Source organism: Octopus sinensis, linkage group LG3, assembly GCF_006345805.1.
Source record: "Octopus sinensis linkage group LG3, ASM634580v1, whole genome shotgun sequence".
Classification (NCBI taxonomy): Eukaryota; Metazoa; Mollusca; class Cephalopoda; order Octopoda; family Octopodidae; genus Octopus; species Octopus sinensis.
The window spans coordinates 73,784,884-73,797,719 of NC_042999.1; the positions used below are offsets into that span (position 1 = coordinate 73,784,884).

The 12,836-nt window shown below is 33.6% G+C and overlaps 1 protein-coding gene and 1 long non-coding RNA gene across 2 annotated transcripts in view; one reads left to right on the forward strand and one right to left on the reverse strand.

The window, feature by feature from the left end:
- Nucleotides 1–7,354, forward strand: part of LOC118762477 — a 27,640-nt gene extending 20,286 nt beyond the window's left edge. Inside the window, exon 3 of the long non-coding RNA XR_004998230.1 lies at nt 7,231–7,354. This is a non-coding gene — a long non-coding RNA (uncharacterized LOC118762477). The remainder of the gene's footprint in view (nt 1–7,230) is intronic.
- Nucleotides 6,757–12,836, reverse strand: part of LOC115209112 (programmed cell death protein 10) — a 44,091-nt gene continuing 38,011 nt past the window's right edge. The window contains exon 8 of the mRNA XM_029777239.2: nt 6,757–9,674. Coding sequence (XP_029633099.1) covers nt 9,593–9,674 — 82 coding nt within the window. The 3' untranslated portion in view covers nt 6,757–9,592. The remainder of the gene's footprint in view (nt 9,675–12,836) is intronic.

Below are 12,836 nucleotides of genomic sequence, written 5' to 3' on the forward strand. Positions count from 1 at the left end.
TCACAAGGTTTTGGTTGGCCCAGGGCTATAGTAGAAAACACTTGCCTAAAGTGCCATGCAGTGAGACTAAACCCAGAACCATATGGTTGAGAAGCAAGCTTCTTAACAAATTCACTGATATTTGTTGAAATCATTATTTCATAAATATTTTGTAGTGAAAGTAATAATGCATCTGAAAGAGAAAGAAAGAGAGAGAGAGGGGGGGAGGAAGAGATGGGGAGAGAGATTTTTTAGTATTAACTCCAAAGTTTGATATGCTTTTAAAATAAAACTTCAAAATGGAATTATTTAAATAATTTTAAGATATGATCTTCAAGAAATAGAAGATATCTATATAGGAAATAATTTAGGGAGGTTTTAAAGAACATGTTTTATAAATGAGAGGCATGAATAGCATGCAAACAACTGTTACTCTTTCTCTATATTCACATAGTCAAGTGAACAGGTACAATGGATAGTTGAGATACTACTACTACACTATGACGACTAGCACTGTCTTACCAGCATTGTACTGGGTTCTATAATATTCATTCATAAACAAGAAACCAGAGTACATAGATCAGAATTGGGCCCTAAGTCCCACGAGACCCCAGGGCAACTGCCCAGTGTGCTCATGCCTTAAGTTGGAATTGACTACTACTATGACTATTATTATCGATGCTTTGATGCAAAATCTCTCTCAAAGCACACAATACCTGTTTTAGAAAGTAAAGACACATTAGCTAATGTGGTTCAAGGTACATTCTTTGGTGGGCATCTCTAGAGGGATACATTCTGTTACAAGAAATTAGGTTAATTCTCTGGTCTATGAATGATGTCATCCCTTCCTGTACTTTGTCTTAACCTTTCTGATACCTATGTGTCCAAGACCACCCCTGGATCTATGACACTTACTTCAAAGTTTTAAAGTGTTCTATATTAAAACCAGCCATCAAAATTTCATGTTAATTTATGTTCAGAGCTTCAGCTCAATAATGAGTTATTTTACTAAATTTTCCATTATTTTCAAAGTTAATTGTAATCAAGTCAAAATCTTTTAAAAGAAATATGGTAACAAAAGTGTTAAAATGGAAAAACAACAGTAGATAATGTTAAATCACAAGACACAAAAGAGACTGAATGGCTCCTATCATGTCTATTCAATTAGGGCTGATCTGGTCCTAACCACCACTGTTATCAACAATATTCTGCTAATTTAAAAATAGCATACTTTAAAGATTTGGTTGGTATTACTAGTAGGTTTAGCAATAGCATAGAGGCTCTTCTCTTCAGCAACAACAGTATCGAACTGCTTACAGTAGTGACTGTTTATGCAGGATACATATTATCATTTAAGAGTTTTGGGTTAACAAGAATTGAGAGTAACTTATGATAAAATATGAACTGTAAACTTAGGTCAATTGTCTGACAGTTTCTTTTTGAAATTTTCTTTTTATTTTCCTGTACTAGCATGATGGGGCAATTACCTGTTTACATCTGGACACCCTTCTCACTGTTAATTACTCAATTGTAATCTTTTTTTGTTCATTCAGACAAACTGTGCCAGTCGAGAGATTTAAAGTACAGAAGGGACAGATATAGGTGTCTTGCTGTAGAGTAGATACATGGAACACACACACATATACAATGTGTTTCTATTAGTTTCCATCTACCATCTCAACACACAAGGCTTTGGTTAACCTGGTGCTATAATAGAAGACACTTTCTCAAGATGCTACACAGTGGGGCTGAACCTGGAACCACATGGATGCAAAGTGAACTTCTTATCCATCCAGCCGCACACACACACATGTAAACGTTTTTAGTTTTAATTGGCAGAAGGTTACAAAAATGGTTCAGAATCCCAAAAGTATTATCATAGCACCTATCACTTTGGTAAGTACTATGAATGAAACTCCTGGTCCTTGAGTCACTTTTTTAACTTTCTACTGATTAAAAAATAATGTATACATAGTCATGCTTTGAGTTCAATTTCTTGTATGTTCAACCAGGGAAATGACAATGGACCATGAGATGATGCGATTTGCTGTACTTGATAAGACACTTCAAGCTAAGTAAAATTGCTGTCTTCCACACACACAGGCTTATTCTTTAGGTGCTGTGGTGCTGCATTAACACATCCAAGCTGGTGCTACATAAATGCACCCGTGACAGTGGAATGTAAAAAGCACCCAACACACTTTGTTAAATGGTTTGCATTAGAAAGGGCATCCAGCTGTAGAAACCATGCCATAACAGACAGTTGGAGTCTGGACAGTTCCATGCTAGCCATCTCAATGTCAAACTGTCCAACCCATGGCAGCATGGAAAGAAGACACTAAAAGATGACGGTGGCGATGATGATATACATATGTACTTGCAAGAAAAATTATATCGCCCACCATAGGGTAAGAATGTATTTAATAATCTGATATGAAAATACATATTTAGCATTGCTCTAAATAACCCCCCAAATATTCAAGGATAGCATTTTTGCCACACACACACAAACCATGCACATAACACCAATGAATAACAATGTATGACAAAGTATGGCACAGTTTATCGGGTCAAATTATCAAAAGCAACTGTTCAAAATATCTGGATGAAAAAAAAATCAGAAAAGGAGAATTACCTATCATGTGCTCCCAGCATAAGTTTGTGATCATGTACCAAAATAGGAAATCAATGTAATGTTTGTAACAGGACACTTTCAGAATAAGAAAGTGTACTAAAAACGGTTCTTCACTGTCTAATTTGCTAAGTACTAGTTGTGTTAGTGTTGTCAATATCTCAAAGAATTCAATACGAAAATACAACTTTTCATATTCTGTTGGTCTTGTGTAATGTTATTACGACCAAGTTGCTGTTGGTTAAATTGGTCGAAAGTTGGACAGTTGATCTGAAACTAAAATAGGTATTTTGATTTCTAAATTGCAGAAGAACTGTGTAATTAATTGGGGATTCATTAGTTTGCAGTTCAAGCTCTACGTTAGGCATGAAATAACATGAAGTAGCAGGCAGAAAAATATTCAGTGTGTATTACCTTATAGATCATGAACAAATAAGGAAGGTTTAACATGATACAATGTAGCTAAAAATAGCAGTCAAATCTCCCTCATATCACGCATTGAATAATGTAAACGGAGAGGGTTATACTTAGAATGTTTTAATCAACTCAATCTAAAGCTAAGCAATAATAAATGAAGAGAATCTAAAACTGACAGGATCACCTGGAATTCAATATCCCTGTGATACTTTCAGCAACATAAACTTGTTGAATGTAACATTTTCCCCACGGAAGAGTATGAGATGATTTTTGCAAAATTTGTTTATTTGAACTGTTAGAAAAGTGATGAAATGACTTAAGTTCATTTCAGATTCATTTAAATTTTGTTCAACCAAAGCTGAAAACATTTCTCTACATCTTAATGCTCATTGAAAAGTTAGTAAGAAGTGAATGGGCTTTGTATCAAATGCTATCTCAACAATTGTTCCATAGTTTGTGGCTCTGTGCCAGTGACACACTGTGTCATTGGAAAAGCTGCAATCATATTAATTGAATGACAATTGGGTTCTTCCAATGTTAGTTTTCAGTTGATTAAAGCACTTCCATTTGTCCAGATTATATTTACACCAGGTGCAAGCTGTTGACTTGCTTTAATTTGTATTTTTGTTGAGGATAAGTTGTTGAATTTCACAACCAGCTCCTAAATTACAAGTTTATAATTACTGCAGGTATTTCATTGTCAGATCATAATACTAAGTAATAAACTAAAATCAAATGTGGGAAATAAGTATGCCAAATTTTCTTTGAATATTACTTGTGATTATTGGTCAGTGCACATTCCAAAGACAGCTAACTCACGCAATAATGCAAAATTTAATAATACAATGTTGATTATTGAATATCTAATAATAAACAGAAAGTTTTAAATCTTAGAAAAATTTCAATTGAAGGAGAAATGTATACATATATATAGTTGAAATTTACAGAAAAACAAAAGACGAAGACAGGTGTATGAACAAGCAGGTGTATTAGCTTGATGCTTGGGAAAGTGATAAAGTCTTTTACGTTTCAAGCCTTTGCTCTTCAACAGAAAGGAATAAGTGAAAATAAACAGAGTGAGAAAAAAATAAAACATGTGGATTTAGCAATCAAGCATGGCGACTGGTTCAGTCTTCATATATATATATGAGTTACGGAAGGAGTAGGAAAAATCCAGGCTACATGTTTCATAGCAAGTGGAACCTCAGAAGTGGTAAAATCCAAGTGAGGTATATATCGCTGGCTACTCTTCAGGCCCAAGATATCGTAATTAGATTAAAGGTTACATTGTCACAAAGAGGTACATGTTGATGCAAAGAAGGTCCAATCAGAATGTGTAATTATTCATTCCGATTGAATTTTCTTTGCATCAGCAAGTACCTCCTTGCGACAAGGTAACCATTAATCTAATCATGATTTCTCTGGCCTGAAGAGTAGCCAGCGGTATACACCTCACTTGGATTTTACTTTTGAGGTTCCACTCACAATGAAACATGTAGCCCAGATTTTTCCTACTCCATTCCGTAACTCGTATTCTCTTTTGCACACTTGGCAACCCTGGTTGCCAACCGTGGAATATAAAAAAAATCTTTTTTCTGCTCATCATTCTTCGATCAAAAAAAATAATCCACAACCTTGCTCAATAAACCACTATTGTTCCTGAAAGGTGTTATTTTATATTTACTATGGATTGCTCAAAGCTAACTTTCTTCCTACGCATCAATCTCTAGATCTTACATTTATATATATATATATATATATATATATAAAACCTTATAAGTAGTGTTATTGGTTAAAGAAAACAATCCCTCCTTTAAGTAGTATAAAAGCATTTTTACTTACTGCATGTTTATATATTATTTTTACTGGTTACAATAAATTTTTTCCTTTAATGGTTTTTGTCTCATGGAGGAGCAGTGTCTCCTCCTCCAAACCAATCAGTAGCCCTCTTTTGTATGGCCTTTAAAAGTTATGCAAGACATGAGTGTTGATATTTCCTAGCATGTGAAAGAATTCAAAGAATTTAGTTGATTATACCAACTCCAATACTTTAGTGCTTATTTTATTGATCTTGTAAGAGATGAAACTTTAATAATAAATGGAAATAATCATAATAAAACAATACCTTAAAATATTTTGTTTGATATATGCTAATATACATATAAATTTCTATATTTTCTTTTGAGCAAATTTCACTCAAGGCTTTTATTGAACTGAGACTAAGGTAGGAAGACATTCATCCAATATGATGGGCAATGTGATCAAACTAGGAACCACATGGTGGGGAAACAACCTTTCAGCTACATAATACACCAACATATATTTTAAAATATATATGAAATAAAAACATATCCCAGTTTTTAGAAAAGGTATACTAGATTTCTATGTTACATAAGAAATAATAATCAGAAAATGCACCTGGCCATAAGACACTCAAAAATTTCTGTCCAGCCTATGCTGAATTGAGGAGTTGATATCAAATGATGATGAGGTAAGCTTTAGTGGTAATCCATCAATCTGAAAAGTTATTGATTATATTAGAAAACAAAACAGAAGGAGTCTGCCACTCCAGGCAATGACAACACTGTTAATTTGGCAAATGATTTATTAGCTGAAACAGTTCCAAGTTCAATTTTTCTGGTAGTGGAAAGCCAATTATGATAATCTGGTGTTTTATCCAGAGAGTGATGCTGTGAAACATGAGATAAGCACCAGGATATAGAAATTCAGAAAAACAATTTAGTGGCTTAATTTGGAGGAAGGGGATGACCATAGCTTTTGCAGACCATCAATATGGTTGATGTTCTAGAATTACAAGAAAAACATGGTAGGGAGGGAATTCCAGAAAGATGTTCTTGATAGGAAAGATTAGGTATAATGGTTGGCATGAAAATACAGCTTTCACATTTTGTTGGACATGTGTAATGTTATTGTGACAAGATTGCAATTGGTCAAGAGTTGCACAAATGGGCTGAGGAGCTGATGGATTAAATGTTGTAACATGGTCAAGACAGATGTTTTTTTTACCTAGTTCACTTAATATGTAATAGGTACCATGATATGTAAATTGCAGAAGAACTGTGTAAGCTAATTGATGATTTATTAACTTCCAGTTCAAGCCCTACCTCAGGCCTGAAGTAGCATTCAGGAAAAATATTCCCAGGGAGGATAGACACAATGTGGGTGATAAAAATTGTAAAGGTAATTAAAGGATGTGGACATGGATAGAAATGGCATGAAACAAACCAGTTCAAGAAAAAGAGGTCTCTATAGCATCACTAGAAAATGCAGAGTAAAGAAACATCATGTTTGAGAGTTAGAAGTTGGTGTGTATTGGTGAATAGCTTCAAACCAATCAGCTGGACAGCCCTTTTGTAAATACAGTCCAGGATGTTCAAATATATAGCAGCAACACATGCTAGTTGAGGGAGTAGTGTTCTACTGTGGATTTTGTATCAGGTTTGAAGTTAGTTAAAGTTGGAAGATGAAGTATTTTATAGCCTTAAAGAGAAAAACTAGATCTTATGATGCAGCTTTTGCTATGTTAGAGAATGTGAGATTTGCATGTTGTTGACTGTAGGGAAACTGAATGAGTAAGATCAACACTGTCTTTCTTTGTTAGATTTCTCAAGTAGTTATCTACACCTCTCCAACATTTTTCAAAGTACAGCTAAAAATACAATCTTACAGAAAAACACAAACAATAATAAATGGAGAAAAGAGCAGCAAAATATTAAAATTTGTAGAAATATTTATTATAACAGAATAAGACAGCTGAAAAAAAATTAAATAAAAAAAACACTTCTCATACTGGGACAATGAATACTTCAGAGCAGGAGATGGGGAAGAGGATATGGCAGATTAATTTATAATATTAATTTAAAGATAAAAAATATGTTTTGTTCATTGTTAATTAGTGACATCAAGAATATTTATCAAAATTTATCAGGGATAGTTGTACAGAATATAATTATTTTCTTTGTTATTTAGATATCTTTTCTCCTTTCTAGTTTCATTTTCTTTTATGCTTCTCATTAAGAGGCTACACACACACACACACACACACACACACACACACACTACAATCTCATATCCTTCCATTGTTATTTTTCTGATTTGAGATTTCAAGAGAAAATTACTTTTTAAAAAATGAAGTCAATTAATCTAATAAATTATATATACTAAAATATAAACCTCATTAGGTGAGAGAGAGAGAGAGAGAGAGAGAGAGAGGTGAGCAACAACTTTTTAAACAAATAAATAACTGAAGATGAAAAAATACAACATTGTAAGATTTAGCAAAATTTCATGAATTATATTTCAAAACAAAACAGGAAGTACTTGGGAGAACAAAAGTTATTTGTGGAAATTACTGATAATTGCTTTTGAATTAAGACTAAAATGTGAAAGGAGACAGAGTTCTTCCTAATCATAATGGATGGAAGATAGAATGAGCAATTAATGGTAGGAGCAGAAAAGAAACAACAAAGTTTTTATTGGGAAAAGTGACGTGTGTGAAAATTTTCTAAGCACTGTTTGACAGTTAAACAACAGTGCATGTAAAATACATTAAAATATAAAATAACAACACCTTATGAAAAGTATGCAAAGCATACTTCTCATACACACACACAAACACACATATATAAAATGTGTGTATGTATGTATATATAAAATTAATATAGACAGCTGTGTGCAATGTTTTGCCAAAAGGAAAACTATAGTTGTCACTAAATATGACTAGGGTGTTAGAACACCTACATTGCTAGAAATAAGAGCTAAAAAGGTCTAATGCTGAAAATAAGCACATAATTGTATACATATGTCTCCACTGATGTGGCTATGGAATTAGCTGAAACTGACTGATCAGTACAGAGAATTCTTGACTGGTGTTTTCAGGTGTTTGCAGTCAGTACATATGTAAACAATTATGTGCTTTAGCTACAGCATTAGAGTTTTTTAGCTTTTATTTCTAGTAATGTAGGTGTTTTAACACCCAAGACATTATTTATATATATATATATATATATATATATATATATATATATAAAAACATGTTCGTGTGTATGATGTACATAAATACACACGTGTGCACACATGCATACACACACGCAAATAGAAACACATTTGTGTGTGTGCATGTGCATGACCTTGCTAAAATTAAAGCAAATTAAAAATTGTAAGGAAAATATTCTTTTGTTAGAATAACAGTCCATAATAACATTAAAGGAAAAAAACTTTTAGTAGAGAAAAAAATATATATTAGTTCCATGAATAAAATAAAAATCAATTTAGAAGTTTAAAAGAAAAGTGAGTTTAATAAAAAAACAAACTCAACCCCTAACAACCTAAAGCAAGTTTTGCATAAAACCATTTAAAACATTGCTGGTAAAAATTAAGTGTGTAATCAAAAACTTAAATATATGGAATGTATTTTAAAATATGAATTTGGGTTTTATATAATATATATATATATATATATACACACATATATATGATAATAAGACCACTCCACCAAATAGGAAAAGAATAAAAAGTAAATTGAAATGAAGAAAAACTAGTTAAAATCACTTAGATGCATGCATCCACCCCTACACATATAACACAGACACACACATGCATATATATGTACATATAAGTATATATATGTACATAGATACATATATATATATATACATATTTATACATAGGTGTAAACATGTATATAAATACACATGTATACTCATATGCATACACACACACATAATTGTTTATTGGTGAATTAAATCATTCTTCATATCTAAAAGCTTTTTGCAGTTAACATTAGTCAGCTGCATTCATCTTCAATCTGAAATAACCTTTGAGCATGAGGAAATAATTCAGTTTACCAACAGACAGACTCCATACACTTCTAACACAGGTGTGTATTGAGCACTTTCTACCTTTACATGAAAATACAAATATTTTTTGTGCATCCCCACCCCCACGCATATTTTGTTGTTATCATTATTACTATTATTAATAATCAGCAGAAGTTAGACTGACTCAAAGGTCGAGAGATTTGTGCATTGGCACCCACAAAATTGGTTTCAAATTACAGCTTTTACATTTATATACACTGGTTAAAATGATAATTACTGGTAATTATCAGCATAAGTGGTCTATATACATGTAGTCCTCATAAATTAATACCAGTTTGATAAGTTCCAACACACAAAATTCTTGGCCATTGAGTTACTCAGTAACTTCTGCTGATTAATTATACATACATACGTACATATATATATATATATATATATATATATACATACATACACACACACAATACATGCAGACATGGTTGTTTGTAAACACAAATACTCATCAATACACACACACACACACACACACACACACACACACAATAATCCTATTTCTTTAGTAGATGAATCTTGTATTTTCTCAATGTTTAAAAAATAGACTTATACCAGTAGTAGATATGTGGAGTGAAAATTAGCTAGTGTGCTGTCTGAAGTGACACCATTGTCTCCCGTCCCAATTGTTTTATCATTCATACTTTTTTTTTCTCTACAATAACTGCTGAAATCAATAAACTGCTTTCACAGCTTTCATGATCAAATTTGTTTGGTCCACAAGATAAGCAGCACTCAAAAATACATCTCGTTTTCTGGAAAAGAAAGAAATTAGCATAAGTTTAGTAACTGTTGAAATTGATACATCATAACTATAAATATTTTTATATACTATATAAAAAATGCATGGGCATATTAAACACACCCCAATTCCAGCATTGCATATTCAGGAAAATATTTTTGAAGTAAATTAAAGCTTATGGGAGGCCCAAATTCACATATAAGACTAGTTGCTTCTTATATGCCATCAAAAATGCAATTTTTTTCTTATATGCATTTCTGAATGATAGCCTCAGTGGACATGTGTGCTCAAAGGCAGATACAATTGGCCAATCAATGGATCACTGCATTTACTATCACTTATTTAAATGTGAAACAAATGTGGCAATTTGAACACTATCCAAATGCCTTGAGAATGGTAGTTATTAATCATTGATACTGTTTTCAAGAAAATCTCAAATGTCTTTTGAATATTAGAGGTATCTGCTGAGAGTTGTATTCTCCAAACTGCTCATAAGTATCAAATAGATTTTCTTTGAGACAACCAACCATAGTTATATTCTAATGCATAGATTGACTTTGATTCAGATGATTACAATACTGGACAGCAAGGATATGTTCTTTAATTTTATTACCATTTTACAACTCATCTACTCTGATAGATCATTTCACATCAACTCTGTGATTGGCGCAATCATTAAAATCTATTCTTTTCTATCAACAGTTCTAGGACATAAACTGGATGGCATTATATATTCAGATGAAATAGTTGAAATAGCCTTAATAAACAACTGGCACCCATGTGAGATTCACGAAATACAAAATAAACAGAGTATCAGTGTCACTCATTTGGGAAGGACACACACACATCCAAAATGTAAAATGAGGCCATGTGACTGAAATAGTACTCCTCCAAAATCATTTTACAAATTACATAATGTAGGCTGGGAGTAGTTGTAGCATTACCATAGCAATGTTGCTAGGAATAAGAAGCATGAACTGTTTTTACAAACTTGAGGTATTTATGATGGCAACATGTCATCAGTTTGACAGTAAAAAGCAGCATAAATTATTGCAATCATCTGACATTACAAGTTAACTCTGAGACAATAAATAGCCCAACATGCTGTCAGCATGAGAGTCCATGTTGTCCAATCCAAAGTGCCTGCACAATATTGATTATCTTCAACATAAACACTGTTATGTGCCAGCTTGCCTGGAATTATGAAGAGCTAATTTATGTATATTTATGTATCATTAATGCTACCTGGGCAATACTCATTCTATGCTTGCTACTAACTCCTTTGACAGAGTAAAGATTTAGTTACCAGGTGATATGCTGGTTACAAGGCATGCAGGCAAAAGAAATGAGACTTGCCAGGTAATGTGCTAACTTGCTGGACAACACGGGGCGACAAGACATGAAGGTAATAATGTACAGGCAATGGAACATGCCAGGTGATGAGCTGATAACAAGAAATGTTGAAAAATATGCAGACAAGACATGCTAAGCAATGAGGTGGGTTGTAACTCAGTTGCAATATTTGGCCATATAGATGTATTTTTGATCTATGTACAAGTTCAATGAGAATATTGATAGCAATATCTACTATAATAATACTCTTGTGTTTTTCTTCGTCACAACATATGAATGAGAAAGGAAGAGGTGATGGCAAATTGGTAGTGGGATGGCGATCATACAATGCTGAAAAGAAAAATCAAACAGTGTTTCTACTCTGTGCGAGTATATGTGTGTGTATGTGCAATGGCAGTGAGATGGTGAACATTCAACATGGAAAAGAAAAATCAAACAGCATTTCAACTGTGAGTATATGTGTGTGTTTGTACAAAGGAAGTATGTGAATGTCTGTATGTGTGCACTAGCATTCTTTCAGTAACAAATACTACAATTAGCTGTCACTTTTGACAGCATGGTGGGGTGGGGTGGGGGGCTAGTGCATATATAAACACAACTACATTCTATTTTAAAATTCTTATTGTTGCCATCATCATACATCACTTATCATACTGGCATAGTTTCTGTGACAGGACCCCTACCTAATTCCAATCACTTTACAGAGTGTGCTGGGTGCAGTCTGATTTATATGGTTTTCTATGGCTGGATTTCCTTCCTAATGTCAACCACTTTACAGAGTGTGCTGATTGCTTTCATGTGATGCCACATGGGTGCTTTTACATGACACTGCATGGGCACTTTTATGTGGCATCACCATGAGTGCTTTTCTCCACCAGTGGACAAGAGGGACAGGTCTTACCACATCTGCTGAGGAGTACGGGTCTACATGAGTACAGCAAGGCACCAGGCATCTCGACCCTTTGTCATCAAAACTGAAAGGTTCAGCATCCTGTGGTCGTTCTTCAGTACTTCATCTCATGTCTTCCCAAGTCTCCCACTTCCAAGTGTTCCATCTACTCTGAGAGATAGGCACTTCTTTATAGAACTGTTGGCATCCATCTGGATCACATGACCAAACTAGCACAGTCTCTCTTGCACACAGCAACTAATTCCTGTTATGTCTAGTTACTGTGTAATAACAATAACAGTAATTCTTTCTAATTTTGGCACAAAGGTGGCAATTCTGAGGGGAGGGAAAAGTTGATTACATCAACCACGGTACTTGACTGGTACTTATTTTATCAACCCAAAAAGGATGAAAGTCCAAGTCAACCTCAGCAGTATTTGCACTTAAAACATAAAGAGCCAGAAGAAATGTCACCAAGCATTTTTGCCCAGCATTGTAACGCCGGTGCTTCATTCATTATCCTCAAGTTAGGGACTTTTTGAGTAGGATGGGCCACTCAATCTGAAGAAAATTCTGTGCCCCAACTGCAAGGTCATGCACATATGATTGTGAAACAATGTGCCTAGTGTATGTACCTTTATCAGATGAGTAATCATGACAGGTATATTGAGCTTCATATATTTGTACCCCAATGTCAGTTTGATGGCATGCATTGCTCTCTTACATAATAATAATAATAATTATAATTCAATTGTTATTGGAACCTTAGGATCGAGGGGGAAGAGGCTCAAAGAGAGGCCAAGGGGTGAGATACAGAAAACTTTGAAGTAAGTAAATTTATAACAATAATAATAATCCTTTCTAACATAGGCACAAGGCCTAAAAATTTGGAATCAGAAGTTAGTCAATTACATTAACTTCAGTGCTTGACTG